General features: G+C 43.0%; 1 protein-coding gene across 1 annotated transcript in view; it reads right to left on the bottom strand.

Annotated features, from left to right (window-relative positions):
- Positions 1–18,189, bottom strand: part of coq9 (coenzyme Q9 homolog (S. cerevisiae)) — a 32,536-nt gene that overhangs the window by 9,228 nt on the left and 5,119 nt on the right. Inside the window, exons 3-4 of the mRNA XM_063067358.1 lie at positions 17,152–17,290; positions 5,732–5,874 (exon numbers count right to left, since the gene is read on the bottom strand). Coding sequence (XP_062923428.1) covers positions 5,732–5,874; positions 17,152–17,290 — 282 coding nt within the window. The remainder of the gene's footprint in view (positions 1–5,731; positions 5,875–17,151; positions 17,291–18,189) is intronic.

The following is an 18,189-nucleotide window of genomic DNA, read 5'->3' as shown; positions in this document are numbered from 1 at the left end:
TCCTTCTGTAAATCCGCATTTTCACTAATCCGGCACTCCTCAGGTCCCAATGGTGCCGGATTAGTGAAGATCGACCTGTACTAGAAAATGAAGGCGGAGAAGTATTAACAGGGAACAATGAGATGGCAGATGAACTAGATGATTATTTTGCATCAGTCTTCACTGTGGAAGACACTAGCAGTGTGCCAGGTGTTGAAGGGTGTGAGGAAAGAGAAGTCAGTGCAGTTGCTATTACACGGGAGAAGCGCTCAAAAAGCTGAAAGACCTAAAGCAAGGAAGGCACCCGGACCAGATGAACTAAACCCTAGGGTTCAAAAAGAGTCAGCAATAGAAATTGTGGATGCATTAGTAATGATCTTTCAAGAATCATTAGACTCTGGCATGGTTCCAAAGGACTGGAAAATTGCAAATATCACTCCACTCTTTAAGAAAGGAGGAAGGCAGAAAGGAAATTATGGATTAGTTAGCCTGACCTCAGTGGTTGAAAGATGCTGGAGTCAATTGTTAAGAATGAGGTTATGAAGTACAGGTGGCCCCCGTTTTCTGAACGTTCGCTTTACGACACTTCGCTGTTATGAAAGACCTACATTAGTTACCTGTTTTCGCTAACAGAAGGTGTTTTCACTGTTACGAAAAAAGGCAGCGCGCACCCAAACAGCCAAGCTCCTCTCCCGGAACTGCATTCTAGCCGGCATTGCTTAAACACGTGCTTTATCTCGATTTATTTTGTGCATCCGTTAGCAAGATGAGTTGTAAGGTATCGGAAAAGCCTAAAAGAGCTCGTAAGGGTGTTACATTTAGTGTAAAACTAGACATAATTAAGCGTTTCGATTGTGGTGAACGAAGTAAGGACATTGTCCGCACGTTGAACTTGCCTGCGTCCACCATTCGTACTATTTATACGCAGAGAGAAAGAATTTTGAAAGCTGCCGATGTTACTGTTGGTTCTGCTCGTAGCAAAGTGGTCTCTCTTAGTTGGCATCCAATAATGGATAAAATGGGAAGTCTATTGCTTGAGTGGATTGATGGGTGTACAAAGCGTGGTGTTCCATTAAGTTTTCTTATACTTAGGGAGAAATCAGTCAGTCTTTTTAATAAGCTGAAACAGAAAGCACTGGACGATGGTGATGAAAGTGTTGCAAAAGTGGAATTTAAAGGTAGTCATAGGTGGTTTGATTGGTTTCTGAGCAGAGGGCAGCTTCATAGTTTAAGCAGTGGTCCCCAACCTCCGGGCCACCCACCAATACCGGGCCGCGAAGGACGCAGTGGTGCAGCGGTAGTCGGGACGCACCCAGCACATTTTTAAGAAAAAAAGCCGAAATAAACAAGCTAATTAATTAGGTGCCACCCAGCATGTAAATATCGGCCCAGATCAGAGGCGATTGTCGATTGCGTCAGATGGTTATTTGTATAAGCAAGTGTTTAACTGTGACGAAACTCCCAATTCCGGTAAGTGAAACTACACTATACATACATTATTTCTACTTTATATAGACTGTCTATTTTTATATGTTATTTGGTATGATTTGGCAGCTTCGTAGCTTAAAGGTTACTGGAGAGAGGGCTTCTGCCGAGAGCACTTCCGTGAGATTTTTGCTGCACTAGACAGTGCTGCAGAAAAGTATTTCTACTTTATATAGGCTGTGTATTTATCATATCATTCCTGCTTTTACTATATGTTACTGTTATTTTAGGTTTTATGTGTTATTTGGCATGTTGCAATTATTTAAAAAGTTTCCAAATTGGGTAGGTAAAGAGGATGCAGTGGATGTTCTAGTCTTGAATTTTCAGAAGGCCTTTGACAAGGTGCCACACATGAGGCTGTTTGCTAAGTGAAGAGCCCATGGAATTACTGCAAAGTTACTAGTATGGTTAGAACATTGGCTGATTGGTAGGAGGCAGCGAGAGGGAATAAAAGGATCCTTGTCTGGTTCACTGCCAGTGACTGCTGGTGTTCCGCAGGGGTTGGTGTTGGGACTGCTTCTCGTCATGTTAAATATCAATGATTTAGATGATGAAGCAGATGGCTTTGTTGCCAAGTTTGCAGATGATACGAAGATTGGTGGAGGTAGTGTTGAGGAAACAGGAAGGCTGCAGAAAGACTTAGAAAATTATCAGAATGGGCAAGAGAGTGGCAAATGGAATACAATGTTGGAAAATGCATGCTCATGCACTTTGCTGGAAGAAAGAAATGTGCAGACAACTTTCTAAATGGGCAGAAAATGCAAATCTGAGATGCAAAGAGAGTTGGTAGCCCTTATGCAGAACACCCTAAAAGTTAACTTACAGATTGCGATGGTGGTGAGAAAGGCAAATGCAATATTTGCATTCATTTCAAGAGATCTAGAATATAAGAGCAGGGATATGATGCTAAGGCTTTATACGGCACTGCTGAGGTCTCACTTTGAGTATTGTGAACCGTTTTGGGCTCCTTATCTAAGAAAAGATGTGCTGGGATTGGATAGGATCCAGAGGAAGTTCCCAAGAATGACTCTGGGAATGAATGAGTTATCATATGAAAGGCCTAGACAGAGTACATGTAGAAAGGATGTTTCCCATATCGTGGGAGTCTAGGACAAGACAGCACAGCCTCAGGATAGACAGGCGTCCGTTTAAAACAGATGTGGAGAAGTTTCTTCAGAAACATAGAAAAACTACATCACAATACAGGCCCTTTGGCCCACAATGCCTTAAGATGCCACCTTAAAACTGTGCCCTCTTGTGATAGCCACTGACTATCCACACGATCAATGCCTCTCATCATCTTATACACCTCTAACAGCTCACCTCTCATCCTCCGTCGCTCCAAGAAGAAAAGGCCAAGTTCACTCACCTACTCTCATAAGGCAGCTCCCCAATTCAGGCAACACCCTTGTAAATCTCCTCTGGACCCGTTTTATAGTTTCCACATCCTTCCTGCAGTGAAGTGACCAGAACTGAGCACAGTAATCCAAGTGGGGTCTGACCAGGGTCCTATATAGCTGTAACATTACCTCTCAGCTCTTCAACTCAACCCCCAGTGATGAAGGCCAATGTACCGTATGCCTTCTTAACCACAGTCAACCTGCGCAGCAGCTTTGAGTGTCCTAAGGACTCGGACCACAGGATCCCTCTGATCCTCCACACTACCAAGTGTCTCAGCATTATTATATTCTGCCATCATATTTGACCACCAAAATTAACCACTTCACACTTATCTGGGTTGAACTCCATCTGCCACTTCACAGCCCAGTTTTGCATCCTATCGATGTCCCACTGTAACCTCTGACAGCCCTTCACACTATCCACAACACCCCCAACTTTTGTGTCATCAGCAAATTTACTAACTCATCCCTCCACTTCCTCATCCATTTATAAAAATCACAAAGGGAAGGGGTCCCAGAGCAGATCCCTGAGGCACACCACAGGTCACCAACCTCAATGCAGAATATGACCCGTCTGCAACCACTCTTTGCCTTCTGTGGGCAAGCCAGTTCTGGATCCACAAAGCAATGTCCTCTTGGATCCCATGCCTCCTTACTTTCTTAATAAGCCTTGCATGGGGTACCTTATCAAATGCCTTGCTGAAATCCATATACACTACATTTACTGCTGTACCTTCACCAATTTGTTTAGTCACATCCTCAAAAAATTCATTCAGGCTCGTAAGGCATGACCTGCCTTTGACAAAGCCATGCTGACTATTCCTAATCATATTATGACCTTTCATAAGCTTTTCTACTCTTCTCGACTAGATTTTCAACAGCCTTTTTACACCACAGTTCCTGTACCTCACCATCCTTTCCTGTCTCATCGGAACGTACCTATGCAGAACATCACACAAATATCCCCTGAATATTTGCCACATTTCTACCGTACATTTCCCTGAGAACATCTGTTCCCAAGTCACCCACAGAGACTCCGTAGACAATCCCTCCATAACATCCTCCTTTTCTGCAGCCATGACATTATCTCTGATCCACAGTGCCACACCCCCACCTCTTTTGCCTTTCTCCCTGTCCTTTCTGAAACTTCGAAAGCCTGGCACTCTCGGTAACCATTCCTGCCCCTGAGCCATCCAAGTCTCTGTAATGGCCACAACATCATAGCTCTAAGTACTGATCCACGCTCTAAGCTCATCCGCTTTGTTCATGATGCTTCTTGCATTAAAATAGACACATGTCAAACCATTGGACTGAGTTGTCCCTTCTCTATCACCTGCCTATTCTCCCTCTCGCACTGTCTCCAACGTTTCTCTATTTGTGAGCCGACCGCCTCTTCAGTTCAGTTCCAACCCCCCAGTAATTCTAGTTTAAACTCTCCCCAATAGCCTTAGCAAACCTCCCCGCCGGGATATTGGTCCCCCTGAGATTCAAGTGCAACCTGTCCTTTTTGTACAGGTCACACCTGCCTCAGAAGAGGTCCCAATGATCCAGAAATCTGAAACCCTGCCCCCTGCTCCAGTCCCTCAGCCACAAATTTATCCTCCACCTCATTCTATTTCTATACTCACTGTCACGTGGCACAGACAGGAATCCTGAGATTACTATCTTTGTGGTCCTACTTCTCAACTTCCTTCCTAACTCCCAGTAGTCTGTTTTCAGGACCTCCTCCCTTTTCCTACCTATGTTGTTGGTACCAATATGTCCCACGACCTCTGGCTGTTCACCTTCTCACTTCAGGATATCGTGGACGTGATCAGAAACATCCTGGATCCTGGCACCTGGGAGGCAAACTACCATCCGTGTTTCTTTCCTGCGTCCACAGAATCGCCTGTCTGACCCCCTAACTATAGAGTCCCCTGTCACTGCTGCCATCCTCTTCCTTTCCCGACCCTTCTGAGCCACAGGGCCAGACTCTGTGACAGAGGTGCGGCCACTGTTGCTTCCCACAGGTAGCCCCCCCGCCCCCACCAACAGTACTCAAACAGGAGTACTTATTGTTAAGGGAGACAGCCACTGGGTTACCCTCTAGTATCTGACTCCTGCCCTTCCCTCTCCTGACTGTTACCCACTTGTCTGTCTCCAGAATGTGGTCAATTTGCGGACCTTGTTACCACAGGCAGCTGTTGAGGCCAAGTCGTTGTGTGTATTTAAGGTGGAGATTGATAGCTTCTAATTGGCCACATTATCAAAGGTTATAGGGAGAAGGCCAGGGACTGGGGCTGAGGAGGGGCAAGAAATAGATCAGCCATGATTGAATGACAGAGCAGACTCGATAGGCCAAATGGCCTAATTCTGCTCCTATGTCTCATGGATTTATGGGCAGGGGGACAGTGCACAAAAATGTCAAATTCAGCCATGATTTTGGTGAACAGCAGGCCAGGTTCGTGGGATTGAACAACAGCACCCTCTACCCCCTTCTCAGCGGTCTCCCTGCTGCTATTGGCTGACTGGCCTTCCCCTCCCAAAAGTCAGCAAGACGCAATCAACACACCCCCCAAAGTCAGTTGGCCATGACTCTCATTGTCATTAGCATTTGGAGCTAGAGACAGCATGAGCCAGACTGTCAAAGCAGTGTGAATAGTGGGGACAGGTAGCAAATCATTCCTGTGAAAGGGAAGATCCCTTCCCAAGGACATCAGTGAAACCACCAGAGGTTTTATGACAATCCATTAGTTTCACTGCCTCATGCTGTCATCAGCAGTTTATTACCAGAAGCTGGCCTCTCATAGTCAGGGTTGGATTTCCCGAATCAGTGGCTGGACACTGCCACTACAGTAAGAGACAACGTTCCACTCAATGGTACTTACTCCTCCTGCCCCAGCTCAACCAGCTCGTGCTGCTCGGCGAGTACTTGTGAGAGCTGCTTGTTGCACTGGGTGACGAAGTGCAGCACTAAATCGCCTGGACCATGTCTAAACATCCCAATCACTGCTGGCGACAGCTCCAACACCTCAAACAAGAACACAGAAAGAGGCCACATTAGTCCATGTGTTGCAGTCCCACCCACTGACTGGGGCGGTTGGTGGGAGAATAACTCTGCTAGGTAATGGGTTACATTTTACTTCAATGTCATTTTCCTGCACCACCCTTGTGATAATTACTGAGAATCCAACAATCTCTGTTCAGCATTAAGGTAGTTACCAAGTGTCCACAGCTTTTAGGGTAGAAAACTCCAAATATTCACCTTAACTCAATCCTAAACGACCTACCTGTCATACTGATTCTGTGACCCTAGGGAAACACCCCCACCGCTATCCTGGAAATCCCTTTGAACTCGATACATTTCTCTCCCTCTACTAGAGACTGGAGATGTAACAGGCTCCATCATCTTTCAGCACCCCTCATGTTAGTTTGTTGCTGTCACCACACTGGGAACCATTGCATTTGATCTTCTCAGCCAAGTCAGATACAGACACTATGAATGGTTGGGGTCCAAGTTCTACCATCTCACTGGCCCTACACTCAGTTCTCAAGAATCTGGATAGCAAAGACACCCATGTTAGCCTAGTGTTTATTGACTGCAGCTCTAGCCTAAATAGTATAATATCTAAATTCCTAGTCCTGGAACTCAAAACCTTCCTTTGCAACTGGATCCTTAACTTCCTGACATAGAGACAGCAACACCACTGCCATGATTATCCTCAACACTCGTACCCCACAAGACTGCTTCCTCAGCACCCTGTTCACTCACAACTGTGCAGCCAGGTTCTGCTCTAGGTCGATGTAAAAGTTTGCAGATGACACCCACCACAGTAGGCCAATCTCAAACAACAATGACTTGGAATAAAGGAAGGAGGCAGAGATTTTATGACATGGTGTCATGACAACAACCCTTCTCTCAATGACAGCAAATCAAAAGAGCTGAGCATTGGCTTCAGGAAGGGAGAAGTACACATACTCCGCTTTATCTTAATAGTGCTGAAGTCAAGAGGATAGAAGGATTTGAGTTCTCGGGAGTGAACGATAGCCTGCCCTGGTACAATCACGTAGATCCAACGGTCAAGAAAGCTCACCAATGTCTCTACTTCCTCAGGATGCGAAAGGAATTCAGCACATTTCAACACCACAGTTAACTATACAGCCTGTATCATAGTGAATGCAATACCTCTTCTCGCCACAGGATGGAGAGAGAAAATGGGAACTTAGATCAGTTGACGTGTTAAGAGTGCCACAGTAGCACAGCGGTTAGTGTTAATGCTATATGGTGTCAGTGATCCAGGTTAAATTCCTACACCTTCTGTAAGGAGTTTGTACATTCACCCCATGAATGTGTGGTTTTCTTCTGTATGCTCCAGTATTCTCCTTAGGCTGTGCTGGTCATTAAGCAAACAATGTGTTTCACTGTATGTTTTAATGTACACGTGAAAGATAAAGCTACTCTAATCTGTTCTCAACAAAGCTCTGGAATCCCTCTAGCACTTCTAGAGCATAGTATCATTAGGTTGAATCAAGAAGGGAAAATCATACTTTGACAAACCTGTGTTTTTTGAGGATGTAATTGATTGGGTGGATATGAGGGGACTTGTGGACTGTAATTAGATATTTCAAAGGATTAGTCATGAAGAGATATAGCATCAAAAAGACCCTTCAGCCCTGAAAACGATAGAAGTTGGGAGGTTATGATGCAGCTGTGCCAGATGTTGATGAGGCAGCATTTTGAATATTGTGTTCAGTTTTGTTTCAGAAATATGCTAGTATGCTTGAAAAAGTGCAGAGGAAATTTAGAGAATGCTGCTAGGATTCTGGAGACTGATTGATGCAGGGATGTTGGGAAGATTGACTTTTCCTTTCACACTGGTTGATCTTGATAGAGGTGCACATAATTATGAATGACAAATATGGGGTGAATATATACAGTCTTTTTCCCCAGGGTAGTGGAATCAAGGACTAGAAAACATAAGTTGAAGGTAATAGAGGAGTGATTTAATAAGCATCTTAGGGGCAACTTATTAACCCAAAGGGTGATCAATATATGGATCGATTTGCCTGAAGAAGTACATACAGTGTCTATAAAAAGTATTCACCCCCCTTGGAAGTTTTCATGTTTTATTGTTTTACAACATTGAATCACGGTGGAATTAATTTGGCTTTTTTTTTTACATTGATTAACAGAAAAAGACTCTTTTGTGTCAAAGTGAAAACAGATCCCTACAAAGTGATCTAAATTAATTACAAATGTAAAACACAGAATAATTGATTGCATAAATATTCAACCCCTTCAAGTCAGAATTTAATAGATGCACCATCGGCAGCAATTACAGCCTTGAATCTGTGTGGACAGGTCTCTACTAGCTTTGCACATCTGGACACTATAATTTTTCCCTATTCTTCTTTACAAAATTGTTCAAGCTCTGTCAGACTGTATGGAGATTGTGAATGAACAGCCTTTTTAAGTCCACCCACAAATTCTCAATTGGATTTAGGCTGGGACTGTTACTTGGCCACTCCAAGACATTAACTTTGTTGTTTTTAACCCATTTTTGTGTAGCTTTGGCTTTATGTTTGGGGTCATTGTCTTGCTGGAAAAGAAATCTTCTCCCAGGTCACAATGTTCTTGCAGACTGCATCAGGTTTTCCTCCAGGACTTCCCTGTATTTTGCTGCATTCATTTTACCCTCTACCTTCACAAGTCTTCCAGGGCCTGCTGCAGTGAAGCATCCCCACAGCATGATGCAGCCACCACCAAGCTTCACAAGTAGGGGTGATATATTTTTGATCATGTGCGGTGTTATGCTAGTGCTTAGTCCGATGGCCAAAAAGCTTTATTATGGTTTCATCAGACCACAAAACCTTCTTCCAGCTGACTTCAGTGTCCCCCACATGCCTTCTGTTAAACTCTAGCTGAGATTTCCTGTGGGTTTTTTCCTCCCAATAGTGGCTTTCTCTTTGTCACTCTCCCATAAAGCTGCAACTGGCGAAGTACCTGGGCAACAGTTGTTGTCCCCATCTTCGACACTGAAGTTCGTAATTCCTCCAGAGTTGTCACAGGAGTCTTGGTGGCCTCCTTCACTAGTCCCCTTCTTACAAGGTCACTCAGTTTCTGAGGAAGGCCTGCTCTAGGCAGATTTACAGCTGTGCCATATGCTTTCCATTTCTTGAGGATTGACTTAACCGTACCCCAAGTCCATTCAGTGACTTGTAAAATTTCTTGCATCCATCTCCTGACTTGAGCTTTTAATAACCTTTTCAAGCAGTTGCTTGGATTGTACTTATGTCTTCATAGTGTAGTTTTGGCCAGGATATTACCTCACCAGCAGTTGGATCTTCAACATACAGGTGTACTTTCACTACAGCAATTGAAACACCTTGACTGCACACAGGTCTTCAAAAACAGATCTCTATTTGACTAAATATGTGATTTCTAAAACCATTTAGCTGCACTAGTGATGATTTGGTGTGTCATATTAAAGGGGGTTTAAAACTCATCCAATATTGTGTTTTATATTTGTAATTAATTTAGATCACTTTGTAGAGATCTGTTTTCACTTTCAAACGAGTCTTTTTCTGTTGATCAGTGTAAAAAAAAAGCCAAACAAAATCTACTGTGATTCAGTGTTGTAAAACAATGAAGTATGAAAACTTCCAAGGAGGGTGAATCCTTTTAAATGAACCGTAGTTGAGGCAGGGATATGATAAACATTTAAAAGGTTCTTGGATGGTACAGAGATAGAAAAGGTTTAGAAGGATATGGGTCAACTGTGAGAAAACGGGAATCACTTAGGTGGGAATCTTGATTGGCATGGACGAGTTGGACTGAAGGATCTGTTTTCATGCAGTAGGACTATAACATAAATACACTAATCCTACATCATCCCATCCATTACATCGCGACACTATTAGCACAATGCTACCACACCAAAAGTACATAAATTAAAGGGTACTAAATGGTTAAATAATTAAACATAAAATAAATGTATTATTCAGTCTGGTAGGCTGTCACGATAGTAGGAAGCCACAGAACCTGGCCTTAATATTTATTTATTTACATCATTCAGATAAACACACATAACAACATCTCCATGTTTAATGCTGAATCAAAGCTCGTGTGCTAGTGAGGAATAGAATCTTGGAGGAGTTGTAAGGAAAATGGAATTAACACAGGATGAATGTAAATGGAAGGAAAATGGAATTAACACAGAATGGATGTAAATGTAAGGAAAATGGAATTAACACAAGATGAATGTAAAAGGGTGGTCAATATGGACTCATAGCGCTGAAGGGCCAGTTTCCACGCTTATGATTTGAGAGACATGGAACACAGTGCACTGTGCAACTGAAGAAGTGTGTTTGCCTCAGAGAACTAATGAAGTAAAACATTGCTGAACTTGTTCAGAACTTAAAAATTCCAAATCCGGAGAATTGTGTGCATACTGTATCTTCGACACTCTTCAATCAAGAACCTATCAATCTCCACTTTAAATATCCCCAATAACTTCACCTCTATAGCCATATGTGGCAATGAATTCCACAGATTCACCACACTCTGGCGGAAGAAATTCCTCTTCAACCCTGTTCTAAAGGAACATCCTTCTATGCTGAGGCTGTGTCCTCTTGTCCTGCATTCTCCCACGATTGGAAACATCCTCTCCACGTCCACACTATCTAGGCAATTCAATATTTGATAGACCTCAATGAAATTCTCGCCCTTCCCCCACATTCTTCTAACTCCGAGTACAAACCCAGAGCAATCAAACACGGCTCACACATTAACCCTTCCATTCCTGGATTATTCTCATAAACCTTCTCAGGACCCTCTCCAATGTTAGCACATACTATAAAGAGTAAAAGAGAGGTGAGAGTTGATATTGGACCACTGGAAAATGATGCTGGTGAAGTAGTAGTGAGGGATAAAGAAATGGCAGATGAGCTAATGAGTACTTTGCATCAGTATTCACTGTCGAAGACACTAGCAGTATGCCAGAGGTCTGTGAGTGTCAGGGAGCAGCAGAGAGTGCCATTGCTATTAAGAAGGAAAAAGTGCTAGGCAAACACAAAGGTCTTAAGGTGGAAAAGTCACCTGGGCCAGAGGGAATACATTCCAGAGTCCTGGACAATGTTCCCTCTAATTCTTAGTAGTCAGTGTGCGCAAAAATCTTTTGTTGTGCAGATTTTTTTCCTGTGACAAAAGTATGTGCTCACTGAATGCACACATGGCACAATTTATGTAGGTTTACAAAATATTTAACATAAAACTGCACAGAATAACAACAAAATAACATACATATTTAAGTCACTCTTATTTTTTCTCTCTCCTGTCTTTGGCATTTACTCATTCTTTGTGAACTCTATCTAGACTAATAGAACTTCCATCCAATTGATAGCTTTTAATTCTCATTAATATATCAAAATGACAATCACCTAAACGGTTTCTCAGCTTGTTTTTGAGTTGATTCATTAGGCTAAAACCTCGCTCACAGTCCACACTAGACACAAGAAAGGTTCCCCCAATGTCCATCAACTGTGCAAGGTCACAAAACTGTTCATTTTGAAGTACAAATGCCACCATATGAGCAAAGTTTGAAATCAATTTGGATTTAGTTTTTTCTTGCACGGAAAATTTGAAATCATTAAACCATCTAACTAATACAGTATTTTCAGCTAGAAAATCATGATATTTTAGATATAAGGCATTAACAACTTCATTGCCAAATGTGAAGTCACAATCTGCAATTGCGGAGAGCTTTTGATTTCTCCATTCTTGTACCTCATCTTCAGGAAACCTTTCTCCTAAATGAACACAGACTATTTATAAAAGTCAGCAGTGAACTTGTATCTACTGTGACGTTTTCTTCACGTTGTTGGCTTAGCGAAACTTTAACTTTACGATATGAACACTGTCCGCCAGAGATGGCTGTCGCCGTGATGCAGCTGTACAAACCGGAACAGGAAAGGAGGTGACGTAAATTAGTGACGTGCATTGTGGTATTTGAGAAACTGACTAACTAGTTAACAGAAACATTTAGCTAAAGGATTATTTTCAATAAGTATAATTATTAAAGGCCATACGAGTCTTCAAGCTCCTGAACCTTCTCCCAGAGGGAAGAGGGACGAAAAGTGTGTTGGCTGGGTGGGTCATGTCCTTGATTATCCTGGCAGCACTGCTCTGACAGCGTGCGTTGTAAAGTGAGTCCGAGGACGGAAGATTGGTTTGTGTGATGTGCTGTGCTGTGTTCACAATCTTCTGCAGCTTCTTTCGGTCTTGGACAGGACAACTTCCTGCCTTTAATACCATCATTCCAAATAAACTGATTCCTAAGCTCCGGAACCTGGGCCTTAGCACTCAGATCTGCAGCTGGATCTTCAAATTCCTCACAGACAGGACCCAGGCTGTAAAAATAGGGGACAAGCTCTCCTCTACAATCACTCTGAGCACCGGTGCCCCACAAGGCTGTGTACTCAGCCCCCTGCTGTACTCACTGTACACCCATGATTGTGTAGCCAAGTTTCCATCAAACTCAATATATAAGTTTGCTGATGACACAACAATTGTAGGCCGTATCTCAGGTAATGATGAGTTTGAGTACAGAGAGGAAATTAAGAACCTGGTGGCATCGTGCGAAGACAATAACCTATCCCTCAATGTCAGCAAGACGAAGGAATGGGTTGTTGAATTCAGAAGGAGTCGCGGACCGCACGACCCAATTTACATCAGTGGTGCGCAAGTGAAACAGGTCAAAAGCTTTAAGTTCCTCGGTGTCAATATCACAAATGACCTGACTTGGTCTAACCAAGCAGAGTTCACTGCCAAGAAGGCCCACCAGCGCCTTTACTTCCTGAGAAAACTAAAGAAATTTGGCCTGTCCCCTAAAACCCTCACTAATTTTTATAGATGCACCGTAGAAAGCATTCTTCTAGGGTGCATCACAACCTGGTATGGAAGTTGTCCTGTCCAAGACCGAAAGAAGCTGCAGAAGATCATGAACACGGCGCAGCACATCACAAAAACCAATCTTTCATCCGTGGACTCACCGCACGCTGTCGAAGCAGTGCTGCCAGGATAATCCTGGACACAACCCACCCAGCCAACACAGTTTTTGTCCCTCTTCCCTCCGGGAGAAGGCTCAGGAGCTTGAAGACTCGTACGGCCAGATTTGGGAACAGCTTCTTTCCAACTGTGATAAGACTGCTGAACAGATCGTGACTCGGATCTGGGCCGTACCCTCCAAATATCCGGATCTGCCTCTCGGTTTTTTTCCCACTACCTTACTTCCCATTTTTCCATTTTCTATTTATGATTTATAATTTAAATTTTAATATTTACTACTTTTTACTATTTTTAATATTTAATATTTGTAATCCAGGGAGCAGGAAGCGCAGAATCAAATATCGCTGTGATGATTGTACGTTCAAGTATCAATTGTTTGGCGACAATAGAGTATAAAGTATTAATTACTACATTATTTTAGGTAACTAACCTTTTGTGCACACATTAATTTCCTTTGTGCGCTGGTTGAAAAACGTGTGCACGTGCACACAGCTTAGAGGGAACATAGGTCCTGGGAGAGGATGCTGAAGAGATAACAAATGCATTGGTCATGATCTTTCAAGAAACATTTGATTCTGACATGGTCTCGGAGGACTGGAAGATTGCAAATGTCACTCCACTCTTAACGAAGGGACGATGGCAAACAAAAGGAAATTATAGGCCAGTTAGCCAAACCTCATTGGTTGGTAAAGTGTTGGAGTCTATTATTGAGGATGAGGTGTTGGAGAACTTGGAGTCTAATAATAAAATAAGTCAAAGTCAGCATGGTTTCTGTTAAGGGAAATCTTGCTTGACAAATCTGTTGAGAGTTCTTCAGGAAAATAACAAGCCAGGTGGACAAAAGAGAGGCAGTGGATGTCATTTACTTGGATATTCAGAAGGGATCTGATAAGGTGTCACACATGAAGCTGATTAACAAGATAAACTCTTATGGCGTTATAGGAAAGCTACTGCATGGGTAGAGGAATGGCTGACAGGCAGGAGGCAGTGAATGGGAATAAAAGGGGCCTTTTCTGGTTGGCTGCCAGTGACTAGTGGTGTTCCTCAGGGATCAGTACTGTATTGGGACCACTACATTTCTCATTGTTTGTTAACGATTTAGATAATGGAATTGATGGCTTTGTGGCAAAGTTGTAGAGATACAAGGATAGGAGGAGAGTAGGTAGTGCTAAGGAAGCAATGCAATTGCAGCAGGACTTGGACAAATAGGAAGAATGGGCAAAAAAAGTGGCAGATGGAATACAATGTTGGGAAATGTATGATCATACATTTTGGTAAAAGGAACAATAGTGCAAACTATTATCTAAATGGGCAGAAGGTTCAAACATCAGAGGTGCAGAGGGACTTAGGAGTCCTTGTGCAAGACTCTCAGAAGGTTAATTTACAGTTGAGTCTGGTAAAGAAGGTATGTGCAATGTTCACATTTATATCAAGGGGAATAGAATATAGAATTAAGGAGATAATGCTGAGTCTTTCTGAGACACTAGTCAGGCCATACTTGGAGCATTGTCAACAATTTTGGGCCCCATATCTCAGAAAGGATGTGTTGTCATTGGAGAGGGTCCAGAGGTTGTTCACAAGGTTGATTCCAGAATGAAAGGGTTAACATATGAGGAGCGTTTGGTAGCTTTGAGCCTGAACTCACTGGAATTTAGAAGTATGCTTGGGGATCTCATTGAAACCTACCGAATGTTGAAAGGACTAGATAGAGTGGATGTAGAGAGGATGTTTCCTATGGTGGGGATATCCAGAACTAGAGGGCACAGCCTCAAAATTGAGGGGCAACCTTTTAGAACAGAGGTAAGGAGGATTTTTTTTAGCGAAAGAGTAGCGAATCTATGGATGCTTTGCCACAGATTACGGTGGAGACCAAGTCTGTGCGTATATTTAAGGCGGAAGTTGATAGTTTCCTGATCAGTCAGGGCATCACAAGCTATAGCGAAAAGGCAGGTGTTTGTGGGTGAGTGGTATCTGAGATCAGCCACGATGAAATGGCACAGCAGACTCGATGGGCTGAATGGCCTAATTCTGCTCCTAGGTCTTACGGTCTTACACTTTTTTTTAGATATTGCACCCAAAACTGCTCAGAATACTCCAAATGTGCTCTCAGCATTACATCCTTGCTTTTCTATTCTAATCCTTTTGAAATGATTGCTCACATTGTAGTAGTCTTCCTTAATACTGACCCAACCTGCAAGTTAACTTTGAGGGAATCCTGCATGAGGACTCTCAAATCCCTTTGCATGTCCGACTTCTGAATTTTCTCCCCATTTAGAAAATAGTCTATGTCTTTATTCTTCTACCAAAGCGCACGAGCATACACTTTCCTGCACTGAATTCCATCTGACGCTTCATCGCCCGTTTTCGTAATCTGTCCTTCTGTAGATTTCCTGCTTCCTTCAACATTACCTGCCTCTTCACCTATCTTTGTATCATTCACAAACTTGGCCTCAAAGCCATTAACTCTGATTGATGAGGAATAACTTTGAAAACAGACTCAGTAAGAATGGCTGAATTTGTACGTGATATCATTAATATGCAACATCCTTACAGCAGATGATAAGAGGCTATTTTCTCTCGCTGAGAGTCTGCACAATGAAGAGGTCAGTACGGTCTCTCTTTGGAATTTTCTACCTCAAAAGGCTCAACCATGAAGGTTATTTAATGAAATCCATTGATTGAGTGGATCTCTAAACAAGTGTGTGGATTGGAAGGGAATCTGGCCTTTGGGGGACCATTCAGCCAGATTCTTATTCCAGCCTACTGCTTCGTTATCTTATGTACTTAACCTCTATCAGGAAGAACACTTTCTCTACCTTTCCCCACTGGTCAAGGTCCATTCTAAATAGAAAGAGTGGGCGAAATTCCTGAAGAGAGTGAGGATAAACTCGTGGAAAGCGATTCTGATCATAAACTCTACTTCTGCACAAAAGGAGCTGCACCTACACTTCCAACATTTTAACTGAAACAACAGAATGAATAACAGTGACTCAGCATTGTGTCCTAACTCTCTGAAAGCAGTGCTAGGGCCAACACCTGAGGAAGAACACATCTTCCAAAGCAAGGGTACATTATATTCTCTAATCTGCAGCAGGTTCCCTTAGTGGAACACTTAAAAGGCAATAAGCAGGGAAAAGAGGGCAAAAAATATCACTGGCAGATAAGAGTTAAATTAAAACAAAGCATTTTATAATTACATTAAAGAGCAAAATGATAACCTTGGTAAGAAAAGGGCCAGTAAGAGACCAAAGGGGCAACACGTGCTTGCAGCCAGATGTTGATGAGGTCTTAAATGAGTACTTCTCATTTGTACACATAAAGGAAAAAGATACCGTTATTGCACATTTACATGAAGGGAATGATATTCAGACTGTGTTAACATTGAAAAGCAACAAGTCTAAGGTGGATATCTTCCCTGGGCCTGATGAAATGTGTCCCAGGTTGTAAAGGGAGGCGAGGGAGGAGATTGCTGGGGCCCTGATGGAGATTTTTAAATTCTTACTGACCAAAGGTGAGGAGCCAGATGACTGGAGGACAGAAAATGTGGCTCCTTTATTCAAGAAGAGAAACAAGGATCAGACAAGTGAGTCAAACATCTGTGGGAGGGAAGTTACTGGAAAAGCAGCTCTAAGGTACAGCATTAATCTTCAACTGGTAAGGTAGAGATGCCATGGACTCTGGTGGAGATGCTGTTGGGCTGATCTGGTTCAGTTTTGTTGACGTAGTACGAAATTATACTGATAAGGTCACTGCAGTTGACGTCTACACGAGCTTCAGTAAAGCCTTTGACAAGGTCCCATGTGGAAGCTGGTCCAAAAGGTTGGAAGGAAACTTATTCACCCAGAGAGTGGCTGAAATCTGGAACACTGCCTGAGAAGGTGATTGAGGTAGAGACTCCAGTATAATTAGTTGTATCCAGATGAGCACATGAATCACTAAGGTATAGTCGGCTAAGGACCAAGTAAAGGTGAATGGGATGAGTATAGATATGTATAGCTATGCATAATCAAAAGGCCTGTTTCTGTGTATTGTGACTCTCATCAGACAGCACTGAGGCACATATGAAATGCATTCACAGTGCGGGAGGATGGTTATAATGTCACAAATGCATCTTGCACTATAAGTGAGGGTGTCAGAGCTCAGAGTGAACCAAATGTAGACAGTGAGAAGCCAGCAAGATCAGTAGAATGTGGTCATGCAGATGTTTGTTCTTAAAGTGTCACAACTTTGAACAGCTTTTACCTTGGCTCCTTCTGCAATGGCCTCCAGTGACCAGCCATAGTTAGGGACAAATTCCAGTGCCGCTGAAAAGAGCAGTTGCCGCAGCTGATGCTCAGACTCGAAGCCCTCTCCCTTCTCTGCACTCTGATCTGAATAACCGCTGTGGAAAGGGGAATCCAACTGTAAGAAATGCACCCAATGCCTGCGCCATGTATGTCTAACCTAACAGCAAATTCACATGAGTGAGCACTACCACTCCCAGTTGTCATTGCGCTGATACTCGTTAGTAAAAGCCACAGCAAATTGCTGTTGTGGCCCTTCCTAAACACAAACCCTGCGCTGTGACGCACGTGCAAACTGCTGGCGAAAACCCTCATAGATGTACACACGCACCCGAATGCAGGAGCCCCACACAAGTCGGAATATTGTCGTTGCTGCGTTGGTTGACAGGCTTCTGGATTCTGCACAGGACACCCTGGTCACACATCCACCAGCTCTTTAATTCAAAAGAAAGTCTAGAGTCGTGAGGAAGGGCGGAAGGCACATTTTTAAATTATTGCCCCACCCACTCCCGGGAGTTCACCGTCTCAGCATCTACCCTGCCAAATGCCCTCAGAAGTGTTCATATTTCAACATGATCATCTCGTTCCAGTAAGTACAGGTCCAAACTGGACTAACTCTCTATATACATCCCTCTTCATCTCAGGGACCAACGCTGTAATCCTCCGTGCTACCTCCTATGCAGACCCACCTCTCCTTAAACACGGAGACCAAAACTGTGCTCAGTACTCCAGGTGCTGTCCTTCCAGTACCTTGTAAAGTTGAATCAAAATCTGACTGTTTCTACACTGCATACCCATTGCAATAAAGGCAATCAATGCCTCGGCCTTTTTTTTAATTCCTGGATGTCCTGTGCAATTCTTTTTGTGTGTTTCGTGCATTAGAAACCCCAAGAGCACTTTATCATCTCCCTTTGGAAAGAATGAGAGAGCAAATTATTTACACAAAGTGTATAATCTCACAATTTCCCCACATTAAACTCCATCTGCTAAACCTCCC

Source organism: Mobula hypostoma, chromosome 14 (assembly GCF_963921235.1).
Source record: "Mobula hypostoma chromosome 14, sMobHyp1.1, whole genome shotgun sequence".
NCBI classification, from domain to species: Eukaryota; Metazoa; Chordata; class Chondrichthyes; order Myliobatiformes; family Myliobatidae; genus Mobula; species Mobula hypostoma.
Note: the sequence above shows the minus strand (reverse complement) of the source record. Positions and strands in the feature narration are given on the sequence as shown.